Source organism: Nicotiana tabacum, chromosome 12 (genome assembly GCF_000715075.1).
Source record: "Nicotiana tabacum cultivar K326 chromosome 12, ASM71507v2, whole genome shotgun sequence".
NCBI classification, from domain to species: domain Eukaryota; kingdom Viridiplantae; phylum Streptophyta; class Magnoliopsida; order Solanales; family Solanaceae; genus Nicotiana; species Nicotiana tabacum.
This window is the reverse complement of record NC_134091.1, coordinates 83,391,467-83,413,502: the sequence shown is the minus strand read 5'-3', so window position 1 is coordinate 83,413,502 and position 22,036 is coordinate 83,391,467. Positions and strand designations below refer to the sequence as shown.

The following is a 22,036-nucleotide window of genomic DNA, read 5'->3' as shown; positions in this document are numbered from 1 at the left end:
GGATACATCCCGAATTCTCTGTTCTCTTTTTTCAGCTCTACATACACCATGTAACCCATGTCGTTATGTATTTCCATTGGCGTGCAATTTTCTTCCACTTTGTATTCAATTTTAATTGACTTTGAGCTCAAATCTATGGCGAGTTGCTTCGAAATTAAAGCAACCAAATCATTGTACGACGCATACTCCTTTATCAGTATCCCCTCAATCGAATAATCGACGTAGTTATTCTTACTGTTCCACTTGCCAGAATGACGCAGTAGCACCGTTAAACTTGCCATATGTAAAATCGAATTATACCGATTTCTGTATATAATTGTACGAATTTCGAATTTTATTTAGTAAACAGAACTTCCACGAACAATAGCAACAAAGAAAGGAAGGATTGAATCTCTAGAGATTGCTCTGTTTTGGGGTATTTTTCGGCTGGGATTATTTTCTATAACTGGAAATACAAATTTTGCGTGTTATAATTGAGTTAGTTGAGTTATATTAGGAGTCTATCGCGTTAATTGATTCACTTACCATTTTTAAACAGCTGAAAGGACCTTTTTTTTACGCAAATTTACGTTCCTGTATTCACGAATACAGCTCGCGAATACAGTCGAATACAATCTCTGCTTAGCTGGACTCCCCTGTTTTTCGCCGAGTTTTTCTACCGTATTCATGAATACAGTAGCTTAAATACATCGAATACACTCTATAACAACTGAAAATATAGCTATAGGAAGTAATTTAGTAAATAGTAGCTATAGCAAGCTAATAACCACTAAACAATAGTGGTTTGTGAAATATTCTCATAAAAATAAGGAACCAGGTTTTCAGCAACTCCACCCCCCCCCCCCCCCAGCGACGAATTGACGGAGTACGGAATTGAGTTCAAATGGATGGGGCTTCAGTAGAATCAGCTAGTCAAACTGCAGAGGCGGATTCGGGATTTCAATAGGATGGGTGCACTATTGTGAAGAGGTGGATCTAGAATTTACATTTGACGGGTTTAACTTTAGTCTCTTATCATGAACCCACTAATAATAATTGCACCATAAGAGTTTTTGAGCATAGGTCCACGCACATATATTTAAGTAATTTTGAAGAAATATAACATTGTTATACGTGGCTTAGGGAAGGGAGTATGGGTTCACGTGAACCCATATCCCTCAACTTGGATACGCCTCTGAGTCAAAAGAATTAAAATAATCCTGTTTTCATCGTGATAAATGTACATTAAAGGTTAGAACTGGATCAACTAAAACTCACAATTTTTTAGTTTATTGATTTATTTTTATCATTGAGAAAGATTCTAGACTTTGATAAAAAGTTATTATTAACTGCAAATGTCAAATTTATTCCTTCTACTTTTCAGATATAGTAAAACGTGGTGTACTTGTAAAGACGTAGCATATGTTGGTATTGGTGGTTCAAAAGGCACATGTTGCGCACCTTATTAGTACAAGGTGCACGTCAAAAGCCGAGGTGCATGTCAGAGGTTCAAGCCTGGCGAGGTCGAATGTCTTGTCTATTGAGGTCTCATCCAGTACAGATTAAAGGAAAAAAAATACAAGAATTATTCTCCATACTCGTCCCGAAAAACCAGTTACATACTCTAATTTTACGGGCAATTTCTCCCCCCACCCCCCCCCCCCCCCCCAAAAAAAAATCTTGTTTGCAATGAGACTAATCCCTCTCCAATGCTGACGTGACAAATACTAATTTGGTAAAGATGTATATGAACTTCCAAGTGAATTATTGAAAACTTGGTTTTTATGTGTATCTCAAGTAAAAAGCTGTTTTCTCCTCATAAATCTTTTAACTTTCGCACGAAGTGAGTAACATAGCTGCTATGTAGGAGCAAAATCTTAAGTCAATTAAACGAAGGATACTCCAAGCCAGCCCTGCTGAAGAAGCAGGGATGAGTATTCACTAATGAGTAAAACCACATTATTTCTTGTACTTTTGATGAACTCACTTTGAAAATGAAAGATTCTGCTTCATTTAAGGATAGACGTGTGTTGAATGATTAACTAAAAGAATGTTTAGTTTAATGGATATATAAGAAAAGGAAAGTTAAACTACAGTATGAACGACATACTCTACTAGGTACTTCCATTCTATACAAAGGTAGAGAAAAAAGTAGTTTACAGAAAGTATTTCATCCTGACATCTCTCTTCATGGCCTTATATACAGCTTGAACCTGGATGAGGGCGACAAGTCATACAACGGATTATGGTGCAGTGGAATCACAAATTTAAGGTACAAAGGATAATACCTGCTCACTAGAAACAACTTGAATGGGCCCTATATTTACTGATACATATTTTCCCCCTGAAGATAGCTTCTGCCTCACCTGGCCCTGCATAGAAGCAGAATTACCTTAAGATATGGGTCCAATCCATTTCCCCTTTGTCATACGCATTAAGGTTCAATCCAGTTCACATTCTCACAAACATAAACACACAATGTGTATTGTTAATTACCTTCCCCTACTAGCACGTCTATATTGTTAGAAAAGTTATAGAAAAACAATAAAAAAAGAACCAACATACACAGACTACAGTAAAAAACGGCACTTTGTGCTTCCCCCCTTAAGTCTTTGGAAGTTGATATACGGCTTTCATGATACAAGCTGCTAACCTGCTTACGACTTAAAATTTCTTGCTTTGTCCTTAAATCCTCTCTATGCACTAATAGTTCCCGGGAAGGAAAGAGGCTCAGAGACATAAAGATTGATACATACACAATCTAGAGCAGGTTGTTATACCAACCTATGGTATTCTGGCCAGTAAATTATTTATTGCAGTCCATATAGTTAACTACTTGATTTGTTGTGCTAAGAAAACAGACATTCCCTTTATAAATCATACCTCTGTATGTGAAGCACAGACATTTCTGTTACAGATACAGACATAAGAAGACAACGAGGACTTGGACCAAAAAGTACAAAAAGACAACAAACTGGCTTCTATTTTGCAAAAGTTAGTTATAGAACAGCAAGAAGACACAAATACATCATTTGATGTCTACTGTTTAAGGGACGTTTCATTTTGCCTAAAGGATCATCCAGAATACCAGGGTTGTTGAAGGAGCTTCACTCTTCTCCAATAGGAGGCCATTCGAGGTATCTTAACATATATAAGAGGTTGTCCGAGAATATTTACTAGGAAGGTATGAAGAAGAATGTGCAAAACTTCGTTGCCAAGTGAGAAATTTCACAAAAGAATAAGTCTCAAACTTTGAGTCCAGTCGAATCACTTCAACCTTTACCCATACCTCAGCATGTGTGAGAGGATGCAAGTATGGATTTCATTACTAGCCTTCCTAGATCCCATAAGTTTGATACTATATTGGTTGTGATAGACCGTCTTACTAAGTATGCACACTTTATCCCACTTTCTCACCCTTTTAACGCTAAAAACGTCTGTTATTTTCATTAAGGACGTGATTTAATTGCATGGTTTTCCTAAATCTATTGTGTCTAATCGTGACCGGGAGTTCATTAGCCAGTTTTGGAGGGAATTGTTTAAAATGGCAGGAACTACATTATGCTATAGCTCTGCATACCATCTGGAGACCGAGTTTGGGGGCATATCTTCATTGTATGGCAGGAAAAATCCTAAGCAATGGTTCCATTGGCTAACTTGGTCTGAATATTGGTCCAATACATCCTTAACAGATCTGCGGGCATGACACCCTTTAAAACATTATACGAGAGGGATTCACCATCAATTTTTCAAATGGATGACATTTTGCAGTGGAAGAATTCATACTAGAAATCTAATCTTAACTAAACTCAAAAATCATCTAGTACAAGCACAACAAAGAACGAAGAATCAAGTTGATCGACATCGCAGGGAAGTGAATTTTGAGGTTGGAGAAATGGTGTATCTCAAACTTTGGCTCTACAAACTACGTTCTTTGGCTAAGAAGACTAATGAAAAACTCGATCCTCGCTTTTACGGCCCTTTCTATTCGGGTAAAATATTAGTTGGAGATGGGAGGTAGAAGGGGGAGCGGGAGAGGAGGGGACTGATGATAGTGCTTTTAGTCTTGGTCAATGTTGGAGTTTGACCAAAATTTAGATCAAAAGGCATTTGTGTGTCGTTGCATGATTTGAGACTTCCTATAAATTCATAGGAAGTTTTTGGACTTGTGGATAAGTTTGGATTGGGACCCGAGGGGCTCGGGGATGTTTCGTTGCACTTGGAGCAACATTGCGTGTTACGGATTTTTCTATGGTTTTCTCTTGCACAAACGCAGAGAGAAGGGACACAATCGTGATGCTTTGGAGGGCTAGGTCATCGTGACCGCATGGAGTTGGTCCGCGAATGCAAAGGGTTGGGGTCAGCTTGGTCAACCTCCGCTCAAGTCTTCCACGCGACTGCGGTGGTATGTGACATGATCGCAAAGATTTAACCTTCTATGAATCACAATTGTGTGGCTCAGGGGTCACGATCACGATGTGTATTCCTGTAGCCTATAAAAAGTTGGTATCTTCAGCAGCCATTATTGGCAAGTTTTGGGATTTGAGCTTATACATAGTATTCGAAATGGAGTTTTAAGCTAAGATTTGAGGTATGATTTCCCTACACTAGTCTTGACATCATACGCGATTTGAATCGTTAAATCATGAGATTCAAATGCTAAAATTGGATAATTTAGACCTACACCTATAAATGATAAAATGATGATTTGACCATGCAAATGACATCAAATCTGAATTTTGATAATGGATTTGGATTCCTTAGCTTATGGGTAACTAGGTTATGAACTTTGTTTCGAGATTTGACTAGTTGATCAGAGATCGATCTTGGAGTTGACCAAAAGTTGATATTGACTTCGAAACTTCCTAAAAATATGAGAATAGTTGTTCTAGACTAATTTCGACCCGTTATTCATGATTTTGAATAGATTGAGGTAAACAGAGATCTTTTGAGTGAGTTTTGGAGATTCAAGTAAAAGGGAAGTTCCCATTTTTTAGACAACTAAGACTTAAATTCTTAGTTTGCTTGCTTTTTCTTAAAAGCATGTTATATGTGTTGCTTGTATTAAAACTACCTTGTTCTTGTGCGTGGGTGAGCATGAACTTGCTTAGCTAGTTTTGAAGTTTCTATCTTAGACAGAGAGAGGTCCTAGCATGTGTATATATTTTCATGATACTTTCAGTAGTTGGCATGTTCTTTACTTGACCGATATTTGTTTAGCTGTTTAGTACGCATCATCACATAGTTAGCATTACACACAGCTTGGGCACGATGTATGTCTTTATGAGCTAGCAATTTCACCATGGGTTGAGCTTGAGTGAGCATACTCATGGCCCCATAGATGGGTCGAGCTTGAGTGAGCGTACTCATAGCTCCACAGCAGCCATAGGAGCTTCAACAGTTCTTCAGCATGTAGCAGCATTATGTCTACTTTCATTAGTTGTATTCAGGATCTCTGATTCAGTTTCTTTACTTGTATATCATTTCTATATTTGTATTGCTTTGCATTGATATATTTATGCACTACCAGCGACTTCTACAGACTTGCCACAGGGGTAAGCTGGGAGAGCGAGTTGATGATCTTGCTGGGTCTTTTAGACTCACAGTTACTGCGTGTGCGCAGGTTCCAGCCAGGAGCAGTGATTCCAACTCTGTCATCAGTCATTTAAGTTGAGGTGAGCCACTACTAGCTTTCATCTATTATCAGATTTTTAGCATTTCCTTTGTTTTCGAGTTGCGTCTCACATTAGTTATACTCAGATTCTAGTGCTCCATAACTTAGTTGGATTCAGTGTTTTGGATAGCACTGAGGCGGGAGGCGCGCAGCGAAGCGCTAGCCTTTTTGATGTGAAGCGACAATTATACAAAAACATAAAATATTATATATATCGGATGAAATATTTCACAAAACACACATTTAATTGCGGATCTTGATGAGCCTTGTATAGCATAATTCCAAGCTATATCATTTCGTTTATTACTATCGGATGACGCCATTTCAATGCTGTTTTATAGAAAAAAAATTATCAAGTCAATATGCAATTAATTCTACTCTATAAGACTATAAGTCTATAACTGAAAAAACAGAGCCTAAAAAGAGACTCTGCCTCTGCTCTGCCTGTGCTGCTGGTTGAAAAATAGAGCAAAAAAAAAAATAAGAGAAGAAGAAAGAGGAAGGGAAGAAAGAAAGAAGGAGTCTCTGCTCTGCTCTGCCTCTGCTGCTGGTCGAAAAACAGAGCACAAAAAAAAAAGACAAGAAGAAGAAAAAGGAAGAAAGAAAGAAGGAGCTGATCACTGAAGAAAGAAGAAAGGAGAAAAAGAAAAAAGAAGAAGACAGCAATGGTCGAAGTCGAACTGTCGAAGACAAAAAGAAAAAGACAGTTGAAATAGAAGAAGAAAAAGAAGAAGAAAGTAGAAGAAGAAAGGAGAAGAAGAAAAGAAAAGAAAGTAACATACCTGGGTTACTCTGCTGATGGCTGATGATGGAGAAGATGAATCCCAAGCCCTAATTTTTCTGTTGCTGAGAAACGGTCGCTGAAGGAGGAGAAGTGAAAACCCAAGCCCTAATTTTGTATTTTAATCACTGTCGCTGCCTTTTCTTCCTTTTTTTTCAAATAGCGTCGCCTTGCAGCGCCTCTCGCTACACAGGCGGAGGCTTTTCTGAATCGCTACGCAACAGAGCAAAATAGTGCTACTGCCTCGCGTCGCGTCGCCACACGCTATTAGCGACGTAGCGCTCGCTATTTACAACACTGGTCGGATTTGGGTTGTATGGGTTGTTTTGATACTTGTACTTTGTTTTCTGCTATCTTTATCTATTATGAGACCGTTACTAGTATTTTCCCATTCTCTTTTCTACGTTATGAGCATGCTTTAGCTTAGAGGGTTCACCTAATGGGTAGTTGTTCGTTAGGTGCCCTGTCATAACCTAGATCCAGATTTGGGTTGTGACATGATTCATACCACATAGTTATGAATTTGAAGTCAAGACAAAGATGGTTCATACGCCACTCTGACTTCAAAACATTACAGTAATTCCACTGTCCCCTTGACTCTTCAAAATCACACTCAGATAGGAATGTAGATCATTTTACTTTTTGAGTTTAATGGGAGATGGTGGGTATTTTGAGCTAGTCAACAACAACAACATACCCAATATTATCCTACACTGTGGAGTCTGGGGAGAGTAGTGTGTACGCAGACCTTACCCCTACCTTGTGAGGATAGAGAGGCTGTTTCCAATAGACCCTCAGCTCAGGAAAGTATAAGCACCACATTAATGAAAATATAGACAAGAAGGGACAGTACCAAAAAACCATATGAAAGCAGAATAAAAATAAGATAGTAAGGTAATCAACAATGGAAAAAAAACAACGGTTAGTCATAAAAACCTACTACCAACAGAAAGCGAGACTACGTGCCAATACTACTATTATGAACACTCTAGACTACCTACTCTACTACCCTAATCCTCGATCTCCATACATTCCTATCAAGGGTCATGTCCTCGGTCAGCTGAAGCTGCGCCATGTCTTGCCTAATCACCTCTCCCCACCTCTTCTTTGGCTCTACCTCTCCGTAGGCCCTCCAATATCAACCTCTTACACCTCCTCACTAAGGCGTCTGTGCTCCTCCTCCTCACACGACCAAACCACCTAAGTCGCGCTTCCCGCATCTTGTCCTCAATAGGGGCCACACCCACCTTGTCGCAAATAACCTCATTTCTGATCCTATCTAACCTGGTGTGCCCGCACATCTATCTCAACATCCTCATCTCTGCTACCTTCATCTTCTGTACATGAGTGATCTTGACTGGCCAACACTCAGCCCCATACAACATCGTTGGTCTGACCACCACTCTGTAGAACTTACCCTTAAGTTTCGGTGGCACCTTCTTGTCACACAAAACACCGGAAGCGAGTCTCCATTTCATCCATCCCGTCCCAAAACGATGTGTGACATCTTCATCAATCTCCCCATCCCCCTGAATAATAAACCCAAGGTACTTAAAACTTCCTCTCCTAGGGATGACCTGCGAGTCCAGCCTCACCTCCCCTTCCCCTCCTTGAGTCTCGCCACTGAACTTACACTCCAAGTATTTTGTCTTGGTCCTGCTCAACTTGAAACCTTTAGATTCCAGGGTCTGCCTCCATACCTCTAATTGCGCGTTGATACCGTCTCGCGTCTCGTCAATCAATACAATATCATCTGCAAATAGCATGCACCACGGCACCTCCCCTTGGATGTGGCGCGTCAGTACGTCCATCGTCAGAGCAAACAAAAAAGGGTCGAGTGCTGACCCTTGATGCAACCCCATCATAACCGGAAAATGGTCCGAGTCTCCGCCCACCGTCCTCACTCGGGTCTTTACTCCATCATACATGTCCTTAATCAACCTAACGAAGGTAACAGGTACACCTCTAGCCTCCAAACATCTCCACAAAACCTCCCTCAGAACTTTATCGTACGCCTTTTCTAAGTCGATGAACACCATATGCAAGTCCTTTCTCTCCCTATACTGCTCCATCAATCTCCTAACAAGGTAGATGGCTTATGTTGTCGAACGCCCCGGCATAAACCCAAACTGGTTCTTGAAAATAGACACACTCCTCCTCACCCTTAGCTCTACCACTCTCTCGCAGACTTTCATAGTATGGCTAAGCAGCTTGATATCCCGATAGTTATTGCAATTTTGGATATCACCCTTGTTCTTGTATATCGCAACCATCGTGCTCCACCTCCACTCTTCAGGATCTTCTTCGTTCTAAAAATGACATTAAATAACCTAGTGAGCCACTCCAAGCCTGCCTTGCCTGCATTCTTCCAAAACTCCACCGGAATTTTATCCGGCCCAGTCGTTTTGACCCTGCTCATCTTACGCATAGCCCCCTAAACTTCATCAACTCTAATCCGTCTACAATACCCAAAGTCACAACGACTCCCGGAGAATTCCAAATCACCCAGTACAATGCTCATGTCCCCCTCCTCGTTCAAGAGACTATGGAAGTAGGTCTGCCATCTCCGACGGATAATCCCCTCATCCAACAAAACTCTACCTTCTTCGTCCTTGATGCACTTCACTTGGTCCAAGTCACGCGCCTTCCTTTCTCGCGCCTTAGCTAACCTGAACAACCTCTTATCCCCACCTCGGCCCTCGAGTTCCTCATACAAACGACTAAAAGCTGCAGTCTTGGCCGTCGTAACTACTAACTTTGTCTCTTTCTTAACCAACTTATAATGCTCCCTATTCGCCCTCTTCTCCTCCTCATTTACAGTTTCCACTAGCTTTAGATACGCTACTTTCTTGGTTTCCACTTTTCCTTGCACCTCTCCATTCCACCATCAGTCTCTCGCGGCTTCCCTAATGCACTACACAGTCGTGGTCCACATAGCGCTTGCGTCTCCACTACTCCTCAAGCCCCCATAATCACCAGCTTGACCCCCAACTCCTGCGCTTTAGCTTCCGTCAAGGCTCCCCACTTGATCCTATGTTGGCTATACATCGCCCTCTTCCTCCTCTTCCTCGTGATCTCAAGGTCCATGACCAGGAGCCTATGAAGGGTCGGGATGACCTTGCAATCCGTGCAAAGACTTCTATTGGACTTCCTGCAGAGTAAATAATCAATCTGAGTCTCGGCCACCGAACTCTGGAAGGTGACCAAGTGCTCACTCTTTATCGGGAAACTAGAGTTTGCTATCACCAAATCAAATGCTCTAGCAAAGTCCAGCAGAGATGTTTCTCCTCCGTTTCTATCTCCAAAACCAAAGCCATCATGCACATCATCATACCCCCAGACGTCCCCAATGTGGTCGTTGAAATCTCCTCCTATGAAAAGCTTCTCGGTGAGCGGGATACCACGCACCATCTCATCCAAATCCTCCCAGAAACGCCTCTTGACCACCTTATCCATGCCTGCTTGGGGTGCGTACGCACTGATTATGTTCCAAGTAAAACCTCCAACAACTAGCTTTCAGAAGCTTCTCTACATTTTCATATGATCTAGCTAAGTCTAAGGGAAATATACTTTTCCTATTTATTTTACTGTAGATGTCATGTTTTCAAAATCAAATCTCGATCAACTCATGAACAGCTGAAACAGTTGGGCAATATATAATACTTCATTGTAAGGAGAATTGCAGCTGAGCAGCATAGAACAGCTCAATCTAAAGAACAACCCAAGAATCCTCCTGTTTCCTCATCACAGAAAGTTATACACATTCTGAACATTATCTTTCCCAATAACAAAGAGAAGCTGCTATTCATTCACATAATTGTAGTTGGTTCATAAATCATAAATTGATTCATCTTCAGCCCAATATCATATAGAGGTCAAGCATGGCCAATAGTTTAACATCTCTAGCATAAAAGACAATAATCCTCCCAATACGCAAATTTATACATAGAATGGCCAAAAACAAATAGCATAGATCGAGCTAATCCCAAAAAACCTAGGCATGTAATCCTCCAAAAATTTTGAAACCTCGTACTTAAATTTGAGCTGCCACTATAGTCATTAAATTTTAAATAGAGGCACACTGAGTTGAGTATATTATCTAATTCCCCTTACCTCAGGAACAGGCTGTTGTATCACTGACTCTACAGCAACAACCATAGAATGCACAAAATCATCACCTCCAGTACCAATAGCTGTAAAGCCTCTTTCAGTGGGGTAAGAATTCACCTTTAAGTAAAAGAGCATTTATCAGCTTCGCCTCAAGTATAAAATTCTGAATCTTCTAATGGTTATCAAGTTATTTATCATTTCTACAAATATGAAGCATTTGACATTATCTTCAAAGCTTCAACTTTAAACCATTGTCTAAACTTCTACATTATTTTATGTTATGAAAAATAAAAATTGGTGATGAATCCAGGAATTTGCACCTTCTTATCAAGAGCAAGCCACTCATTAGTTGAATCATTATGCACTGTGCCCCCAATAACAACATTAGTAGTTTGTCCAACTCGCCCTTCTGTCTTGGACACTTCTGGAATACCCTCAACGGTTAGAATTGTGAAAAAGTTGCTCATATAATTAAAAGAAAGAAGAAAGAGAAAAACAACTAGGTTTAAATACTGAAAAGAACTTCAATACCCTGCCAGGCACCTCCAAAGAAACTAGAAAAATATTATCTTAAGCAATTGAGAAACAGACTAGCTCAAGATATAGGTTCATATTCTCTACTAATTTTTAATCCTTCCCACCATTAAGTTACTCTACGGTGTACACATTTTTCTGCACAATCAATCTCCCTAAAAAAACTTTAGGTGGTAAAGTGAAATTCCAACACATAAAAGAAAGAGAAAGGGGGTTTGGGGTTAAGTTAAGAAATTCCAGTAGCTAAATAAGTATAACAACATTATGCCTCAATCCCAAGCACTTGGGGTCAACTATATGAATCTCACTGTTCATGAAGCTCAATTTAAACCCAGTAACTAAATAACTATAGCAAAAAGATATATATTCATACATCATGTTAGCAAGTTTTCGGACGCTGAAATGGATGTGTGGGCATACTAGGAAAGATAAGATTAGGAATGAAGATGTTCGGGACAAGATGGGAGTGACCTCCGTGGAGGACAATATGCGGGAAACGAGGCTGATATGATATGGTCATGTGAAGAGGAGATGCATAGATACCCTAGTAAGGAGGTGAGAGGGGTTGGCCATGGTGGGACTGAGGAGAGGTAGAGATAGGCCTAATAAGTATTAGGGAGAGGTGATTAGGTAGGACATGACGCAGCTTACCGAGGACATGACACTTGATAGGAGGGTGTGGAGGTCGACAATTAGGGTAAAAAGTTAGTAGGTAGTCGTGCGTGTCTCCTTTTCATTAACATAGCTTTAGTATTAGTCTTGTATTTTTGTTTTTCCTTACTCACAGTTTTTCGTTCACTATATGTTGTTACTTTCGCTTCGGGTATTATCATTTTATCTTGTTGTTGTTACTACTTATTGTTTCTGCTTCTTTTAATCTTTACTTGTGCCGGAAATCTATCGAAAACAACATCTATACCTTCTCAAGTAGGGTAAGGTTGTGTATAATCTAGCCTCCCATACCCCACGAGCTTCTTGTTATTGCTGCATGTTAGCAAGTTTTGTTATTTAATATATTTGCAAGTTATAGTACAATCTAAGCAAATAACTACTTCAGGAGACCCCGAGAAATAAATAAATAAATAAATAAAAACTCAGAATCAAGCTCAAACAGATTATGACAAAAAAAAAAAGGAAATTATTTTGTTGAACAAAAATTAAAGGTTATGGACCTGAAATGGCCTTAAGGATAACTTCTTGAGGAGGACCTTGTTCGAGATCATCTTCAGAGGAAGAAGGGTTTTCGTTATTGGAGCAATTGAGAAGCTGACTTCTTCGTGGGAAGTGATAAGTTCGGGCGTAAATGAATTTACAGCCACAGCACAAAACGGGTATGGAGAAGGATTTGTGGCTAGAAAACAATACAACGGGAAAAGAGGTCGGAACACAGGGTTCCTTTAAGAATACTGTTCTGAACACACTCCTGCACGCCATTGTTTGATGATCCTTCAAATATCAGAACTATTATGCACAGAAATGAGTAGCAGTAACTTGTTGAGTGTACGGTTTTGCCCCTGATTTTTAGAGCTTAGCACCTTTTGCTTTGGCTGCCAAGTTCCACCCGAACCAGGGTGATTTGCACAAATACCACACTTCGCTCCCATTCTTGATCTTTTTATCCCCTTTATTTCATTGCACCCTTAATATTAGGGCAGCTCTTTTGACTTTTTACCTTAACGGGTCTGGGATTAGTTTTGATGATAATAGTTATCATAATATTAATTTTTATTGACAGTTTGGTATGTTATATTAATTTTGATATTGTTAATTTTATTATTTTATCCTAAGATAATGTATCTTGAGATTATTATTTTACTCTCTGACAAATATAAATTATTTTGATATTATTATTAATCTCGGGATAACTTATACCAAGAATTATCATCAAATAAGGGATAAGGCGACACCAAATTTTTATTTTAAAACTATTTTTACTTATTATCGTACCAAACAACTCCTAAAAGTTCGCCCATGAAGCAAGCGAGGTAAAAACATTAAGACCCTCCATTTTCAAGGTCGGTAGTTATAACCTCTTGCCCGAACTAAACTTTGCCTCGGGTTGGAACATATGGGCTGGACATTCACTAGTGTAACTTGTGAATTATCTGACATGTCCTATTATTGCTATGGGAAATTTTCGTATATATATGAAATCACAAATTATTTTACTCGGTTGAACTAAAGTTTGCTAAATACCAAAATTAGGTAGTTCTTTTTTATAATTTATATACATTCAATTGAAGATACACACTTTTTCCTTTTTTTCTTTCTCTCTCTTCCAACCAAATGTCAACTACCACTGACGATTAAGTTAGAGCTTGAAAATTTGAAAATAGATTATACAATTTGGTACAATAAGAAAAAATTATTCGAAATCAACATACAAAATTAGTTTGTGATTAGCATACAACTTGAATGTAATTTTTATACAACTCATCATACATTTATAATACAAGTTTCATACATAAACCGAGATCGAGCAAGAAAAACTGATATATTTGCAACTTTCATACAATATTCATATAAATTTAGTATAATTACAACAACATAAAACTTAATATAATCTTCTTGCAACTCATCATAAAATTATAATACAACTTTCATATAATTTATATACAAAATACATATAATATGTATATGTATGTATTTCGTATGTGATTTATATGTTCTGTATTCTTAATTTTTAATCTGAAATTAAACTGAAGGGTTGCCGATTCACCAGTAGCGCCAGCGTCAAAGGCATTGTATTTATGGGCTAGGAGAACATGAAATTCCCGCAAGGGCTTGGTTACACTGAGTGGTGTCGAAATAGAGAGATCTGCTAAGTATTAACTAATGGCATCTTCATCGAAGATTGAGGGATCGTCAGTGAGAGGTTCACGACGAATAATAAAGTCGCCAGCGTTCAAGGCCACATGAGTCTTTTACCGTGATACTGGACAATCTCGGATGTTTTACCAATATGGAATTGCTTATTTTTTATGTGACAGCATCAACGCCGATTGGATCATCAGTAGCAATGGAACAATTGATTACTTGGTCTATTTTCGACTGGACGAATAATTGGCCAATCGGTGTCAAGGAGGAGAAAAGAAGGGGTCGGCTTCTGTTCTAGGGTTTGAAGGCAGAAGGGGTGAGAGAGGAGAAGAGGCAGCTTTCAAATATTTAATGGAAATATTAATGAGAATTTTTTTCTATTTAATTTCCTATTATAAAGGATACTGATTTATCACTATTTATATATAATTGATAAATTACATATGAGAATATAATTAAGTATCACGACTTAAAATCTCACATAGTCGTGAGGGCACCTAACCCCAACATACTAGGTAAGCTAAATAACTAGTAACAAAAACTCAATAAAAAATAAATAAGATGGCAAAAATCCATATAACTATTCCAAGAACTGATAATACTAGAACTGTGTTACACCCCATATTTTCGTACGTGAGAATACGTCGAAAGTCAATTGATGTAAGCTCAGAAATAAGATCATCTTTGGAAGTACATAAAGTAAAGTAAAGTAATCATGTTACCGTGGAGGTTACAAATATTTAAGATCATGAATAACAAGTACCAAGACGGTTGGAAGGCTTAGAAGCTAAACGCATTGAAGAAAATAAGTTTCGTCGAAAGTCAACAAGTTGGGAATGTTATAACATATACTTTTGGGGTAAGGCTATGATACTTAACATTATAATGAGATTATGTTATGAGTTATTTTAGTCGTATGATAGTCGTGTGTTTTGTTTTGAAGTCAAGCGAGTTGTGGAACAAAAGTTGGCAAAGGCCATCGCAAGTTACATTCATAAATGTGTGCTAAAAATTAGGTTAAAATGTAGTTGAGCTTTTCTCCCAATATACTTAGAATTACGGGGTGATCTACCTACCAAATTGAAGATCTACGAGTCTAGTTTCTAACGCATTTAACCATTCGTGATATCGGAATAGAGAGATATTCGCGTTTTCGTGAGACTGCGCAAGCAGCTCCCTTGGGACCCACAAAGTCGGTGTAAAACTCGAGCTCGTATTTAAGTCAATTCTAAGTCGTTTTAACTCATTTGTCTTGACCAAAATAGTTCCTAAACCCTACTAGATGCTCTCTAAGGGTTCCCCCATGATCCTAGAGTGAATCCAAAGATAAACCACGCAAGTTCGACGTAAAGATTTTCGTGGTTACCATTAACTCCCTTTCCTTCTCGTTGTGGCGACTTAGAAAGTGACTTGGTGTCGAAATCAGTTAAAGAACAGAGGTTTCTTGGTATATTTGAGGTAAGTTTCATCTTCCATAACCTAATATTAAGTTTGTACAAGTGTTGGGTTGAATTTTGTTGGACGATTCTTGAAGGAACTAGCAACTATGAAACACGAAGTTGAGCTAAGTTGTGTGGGCTGTTTTTACATGTTTTGAGATACCAAATGAAATTGTAAGGATACGTACATAATGGTGAGGATGAGAGGAAGTGAAGATAAAGATCATTGTGCTAAAACGTATTGAATTCAAACTATAAAAAACCCTATGAAGTTATGCACATAAGTTGTTCGATAAAATGGCTAAATGAACTTCCCTATAGAATATGAAGTCGATATTGATACCAATCCTTTGTATGATATAGATTACCATCCGTAAGAGGTGCGACGACTTGTGCAACAGTTGTAACTTCGTGGATAAGGTATATTAAGGCTATCCCTTCTTTCCTTTGCGCATGATCCCGTAACTACATGAGTTTGATAACGAGACATAAAGAGAAGTTCGTATTCCTGAACTTATGTACATTATCCTACTCTCATAAGTTACAGTATTCTCCCTTATCGAGACTTTACATTCAGTTTAGTTTTGTCTTTATTCAGTCAAGAGAGCAGAGGGTCTATATATATATATATATATATATATATATATATATATATATATATATATATATATTTTCATTACCATCAAGCTGTAATCGATGGGCAGGCCCCTATTGGAAAACCTTTGATCAGATGGTAAGTTATATACCGAGCCTACTGTGGCCGAGCACTTATGAGCGAGCCCAGTTGGTCAAGATACAAATATTAAAAGTATTTTCATTACCATCAAGCTGTAATCGATGGGCAGGCCCCTATTGGAAAACCTTTGATCAGATGGTAAGTTATATACCGAGCCTACTGTGGCCGAGCGCCTATGAGCGAGCCCAAAATGGCCGAGATATAGAGCCTAGTATGGACGAGCGCTTATGAGCGAGGCTACTATGGCAGAGCAGCTACACGTACCGAGCCTTATAGGGCCGGGACAACTATTTTACTTACTATATTGAGAGAGTTGAGTCAGTATCAACAGGTAAGCATATCTTCAGATTATCTTTGACACCCAGCTACTTTCAGTTATTATATTGTCAGTTCAGTTTTAGCTTTCAGTTATTTTGTTGCCTTACATACTCGATACATTATTTCGTACTGACGTCCCTTTTGCCGGGGACGCTGCATTTCATGCATGCGGGTCCTGATAGACAGCTGGATAGACCTTCCCAATAGATAGAATCAAACCTCAGCTAGGTTTGTAAGCTCCACTTTCTCAGAGTTACCAAGTCTATACCTTGGAGGTCATTTTATATATACAGGTTTGATGGGTAGGTCGAGGCCCTGTCCCAACCATGATACAGTTCAGTTATCTCTAGAGGCTTGTAGACGAGTCCTGTATATTTTTATATCAGTATTGTGGCCTTGCCAGTCCTGTGTACATGTTAGTTTGGCATTGCTGGTTGCAGACATTCATGGTGGCCTCGTTAGCCTTGATTGTTATTGTCAGCTTGCAGGTAGGCCTCATCGGCCTAAGTTGAGGGTTACCCCTCCAGCGTTCACAGTTACAGAGTGGTACGCTCGGGCCAAATATAGCACCGGGTACCGGCCACACTCCCCAGGTTTGGGGCGTGAAAAACTTGGTATCAGAGTAGTTCTATCCTAGGGAGTCTACAAGTCGTATCTAGTAGAGCCTTTGTTTATAGATGTGTTTTGCACCACATTATATAAACAGGAGGCTACAAGGCATTTAAGAGTTTGTTACCCTTCTTTCAAATCCAAACCGTGCTATAAAGCTGAGTCATAAGAGTTTGAGCCAGGAGTTATGTTTGCTAATAATATATAGATGCTTGTAATTAGAAAGATTACAGCTAACCAGAGGGCTAATACAGCAACAAGTAAGGGCACTGATAGAGAGAGAGAGAGAGAGAGAGTTCTTGACGATGTGGCCATGTTTAAGGCCCTATCAAATCGTGCATACTAGATGTGCAAATTTTCTTCTTAAGACTCTAAGACGGGAATATCTAACACAACCCGTGAATAGCGGGCCATGGGAGTATCAGAAGGTAAAAGTATAAGTTTCAACAGGTAACAGACGCAAGGTGAATGAGGGTACGAGGTACCTAGTTGTAACACCCCAGAAAATTTTGAAGTACTTGAGCGCTAGTAAGAAAGTTGATGTGCGCTCATTATATTATTTTGTGTGTAGACAAGGACTATTAATATAATGAATATCAATTGGATATGATAATAAGTGTACGAGGCATATTATAAGTGATGTGGGGTCTAAGGAGAGCCCTACCACGACCATTTGGCTATACATGCAAGTGAGAATACTTTCCTTACTTTGACGGAGGCAAATCTCAATTTCCAGACTTATCCAACAGGGATAACAATTAGGTATCTCTAATAAGCCAATTACCCATTAACTTTACCTTCAATAGCTCCCACCAGAACGATAGACAAGGGGCTTCCGACTACCTTCCTTGACGTAGGCACATGAAACACCGGGTGCATGGAGAACAACAATGGAGGACATCATATTCATAGCTTGTCCTATTTTATTTCCTTCAAGATTCCATAAGGCCCAATGTGCGCTACACTTACTTTACCTTTATTGATAATTCACGTAATATCTTCATGGAGAAAATCTTCAGAATAACCTGTTCACTTTCTTCAACTCTAAATCTCTATGTCGGACACCCAAACTAAACCCTTGGCGACCTTCAACCTTTATTTAATGATATGCTAGAATGAATATGACTATAGAGTTCCTACCCAATATGTTCGATCATGGAATGATGCTTCTTCTCTGACATGCTGAACCTACTACTATCGGTAGATCTAATACAAGGAGGAACAACGGGGTTCGAGATTGAGCTGGAGTTGTTAAGGAATTCATCAATATGCTGAGCATGGCATTATAGGAGGTTATGTCCGAAGGGATGGGAATGTTACTACTAATAGCGCTAACATGATTAATCATTGTGATGATATCATAGATCTGACAAATGGGACATGGAGTTAACTAGCACATATTGATAATGTGGGAACCATGTACATGATCCCGAGATGCAAAAGAAGTGAGACATTTTAGACATTTGACATATGGGAGGCATGATCGGGAGGATAAAGACATTATTATCAGTTATTCTGGGAAGACTATGAGTTATGAAGGTGATAGTAACAATTGTTTCACTCCATATGTGCCTTGTTCGGCAATTGTAAGCCTTAAAAAGAAATAGCCAAGTACGTGACACCAGTCGCCTCCTTGAGTGTAGGGAAAAATCAGTTTTAGCTCAGAATAAGAAGATTCTTGCACCATGAATATGATAGAGATTTCAAAAAAATACATGAAGTTGCATTACTCCCTCAACAGTAACTGACTCAAGGAATCTATGCCACAAGCCCACGAGGTTGAAAAAGAGGTTGATCACTTGTGAGATTATTATTATTCTGGTAGCTTACCACTCTCCCGATAGTTGATCCTATACCAGAGGACTAGAGATACGATTGGCTTGACCCTAAAACTAAATATGTTCATGATAGGGGCCTAAAAATCTGAAACATCTAATTTCAACCTTTCACGAGTGCATTCTTCAACCTAAAATATGTCCATAACACGACAAGCAAGCTCGCCGCGAAGAATTTCTACAATCCTCAAACACATAAGTCTACCTCGACACCACAAAACCTCAAATTCCTTGGCAAAATTTTACTGGGCCTTACAATTTTATGATTCGCGTTAACGAGGGTTTGTCCGTGTTCCCATGTGGGCAGCTTGGTCATCACGTTTGTGAAGAGTCGCAGGTAAGGCTAGTCACATTAGTGCTTCGCGATCGCAGGGGCCCTGTCGCGATCGCGAAGGGTACCCTTGGGCACACTTTTTAATTGTTATATTTCGGGATTTTTACCCATTCTTCATATTTTGAGCCCTATACTTGGAGAAGGGCAATTTTGTTTGGAGATTGTCATACAAGGCTAAGGGGTAAGTAATTTCTACTCAGTTTGTGTATTATTTCAAGAATCTACATGAATTATTAACACTCTAACATGAAATTTGAGATGGAATTTGGGGTTTTGACTACACTTTAAGAGAATATATTTTGATGATTTGAGTACCGATTTGGACTCGGTTTTAGAATCTAATCATATATTTGGACTCGGCTGGTTATTATTTATCAAAATTGTTTATTGGTTCTGGATTTCAGGGTTGACTTTTGTTAACTTGTTGGGGATTCTTCAAAGATCGAAGTTTTATTAAGTGAGATTACTTCCTATGGCATAGGTTGACTTCCTTGGTTGATGTTTGGCTAGACTAGAGCCGGTTAGAGTTAATTTCTCAAGAAAATACGATTTTGGAGCTTTGGACTAGCTCAGATGAGGCAAGTGTCTTTCCTAGCTTTAGTTTAGGGAATAGTTTTCCTAATAATTTGTATTGTCGCTACATATGGGGTGATGTATATATGAATTGACGAGCGTATATACATGTTCTATGGGTATTCATGCTCGGGGTGGATTCTAGATTACCTTATGCCTTGTTTCATTGTGTGTTCTACTTGATTCTGTATTTTACTCAATATATTGACTATGTGAGCACGATAAACCATGCTAGAGTTAATGTTGAGGCTAATGGTACCTTATTTTGAGCATGATGAAATATTATTGAGATTATTGCTATAATTGCTTTAGACGTAGTCACACGTATGTTGTGAACACACATCCACACTTGTTATACTTGAGTTATCCCTTTAATGATGTATTACTACTTGAGAATCCTTACCACGTTAAAGACTATGATTTGGCTTTGATGCTTATTTTGACACAATAATTATTTGAATGACCTATTACATGTTGGGTGTGTGGTCATACGTACATATTGGCCTACATCCTACCTAGGTATCATCACTTGTATACATGCATACATCCATGCATGGCTATTTCTCTATCTATGTGCATTCCATATGCTTATATTTTGTTCATATGCATACATCACTACATATGGCTTTCGGATATGGAATGAGGTGATGGCACGAGGTTTCTACTGTGCGGTTATTGCGATATTGTTATTGATTTGGCATGAGGTATTTGTCAGGTGGACTGTAATATGATATTGATTTGGCACGAAGTCTTTGCCGTGTAGATAGTGATGTGACATAGATTTGGCATGAGGTCTTTGTCGTGCAGTTGATATGATTATGGCATGTGAGTTGTCCGTGCAGCATGTGGGTAAAAATCCATCAGTATAGGGTCGTCCTCTCATGTTTCTCTCTTGATGGCATACACACAGTTTGTGAATATTGAATAGACTAATTTTGAAATGGCACGAGGTCTTTGTTGTGCAGATATGATGATATTGTTACTGTTATGGCACAAAGTATTTATCGTGCAGTATGTGGATACAGATCCATCCACCTAGGGTCACCCTCTCATGTTTCTCTCCTGATGGTGTACACGCAGGTTATGAGAAACCGACATGTTTCTGGTCGATTTTGTTGTGGAGATCTTATGTGATGAGTTATTAAGCATAAGGGTGGAAGCTTGTCCATTCATGTGATCCCACCTTAAGGATCGTGGTGGCACCTAGTTCCTAGGACTAGGTAAGCCTATCACATAACAACGTCAGAAGAACCAAAACACCAACTTAAATATTAATGAAAGATGAAAAGTACCATAACATAACCAAAAGCGGAATACAATGGTCAATAAATCCCCAAACCCGGTAATACTGAGTCATAAGCCCTACATAGAGTACACAAGAAATCTCGAAATACAACACTGTTTGGAAATACAATAAACAGAAGCAAAGAAACGATAGAAGGTGACTTCGAGGCCTGCGAATGGAACAACAAGTATACCTTGAAGTCTCTGCAACTCACCTCAAAACTCTAGTGACAAACACAATCTGAGGTACCTTGATCTACACAAAAATGTGCAGAAGTGTAGTATGAGTATACCACAATCGGTACTCAGTAAGTTTCAAGACTAACCTGGTGGTGTAGTGATGAGGTTCAAGTGTTTGACTCACTACACAGATAACCTGTGCAGAATATCAATATAAACTAACAATGGAAAGGATAATCAATAAATAACAACAAAGAATAGGAATGCGATAACCCGACAAATTAACTAAAACACGTAAACCACAAAGTGAAATCAATTAAGGTAAAAAAAACAATGACAGGTTCAAAACATTAACCCGTTCCAACACAAGAATAACAACAAGAATCACCCCAAAGCACCACGTACCATAAGTCACAAATAACTCTTATGACGCTGCATGAGCTTCACATTTAAAACATTTTTCCTGACATAGCTTCACGCGTATAAGCCCCCTTATTTCATAGTGTGTACATCACAGTGAAGTATTTTTCCTTACAACATGCGCATAAACCCCCTTATATCACTGCACGTGCATCAATATACACACCACCACATGCGCATGTCATTCACAACACAACAATCAACCGCACCACACGTGCACATATGCCACCACATCGCCCAAACAACAATACCAAAGTCACAACAATACATAGCCCACGGCTCAACAACTTTATCAACAAGAATCACCACAATAACACAAGGGTACACGGAGTGAACAACAATAAGAGTGCTTCCAATAACACACAATTCCAATCCAAGGCATATCAATAGCCTAAGGTCTAATCCGATCAATT

General features: G+C 39.0%; 1 protein-coding gene across 2 annotated transcripts; it reads right to left on the bottom strand.

Annotated features, from left to right (window-relative positions):
• Positions 1 to 1,966: 1,966 nt before the first annotated feature.
• Positions 1,967 to 12,689, bottom strand: LOC107822494 (uncharacterized). Of its 2 annotated transcripts, none has more exons than XM_016649044.2 (5): positions 12,251 to 12,689; positions 10,865 to 10,968; positions 10,548 to 10,661; positions 2,268 to 2,351; positions 1,967 to 2,192 (listed from the first exon to the last, which is right to left on the bottom strand). In XM_016649044.2, exons 1-5 carry the CDS (start codon positions 12,510 to 12,512, stop codon positions 2,136 to 2,138), a joined length of 621 nt encoding a protein of 206 aa, XP_016504530.1. In that variant the 5' UTR covers positions 12,513 to 12,689; the 3' UTR covers positions 1,967 to 2,135. The 2 variants fall into 2 exon arrangements, with proteins under 2 accessions (XP_016504530.1, XP_016504531.1); XM_016649045.2 differs by having other exon boundaries at positions 10,865 to 10,965; positions 12,251 to 12,674.
• Positions 12,690 to 22,036: the final 9,347 nt, after the last annotated feature.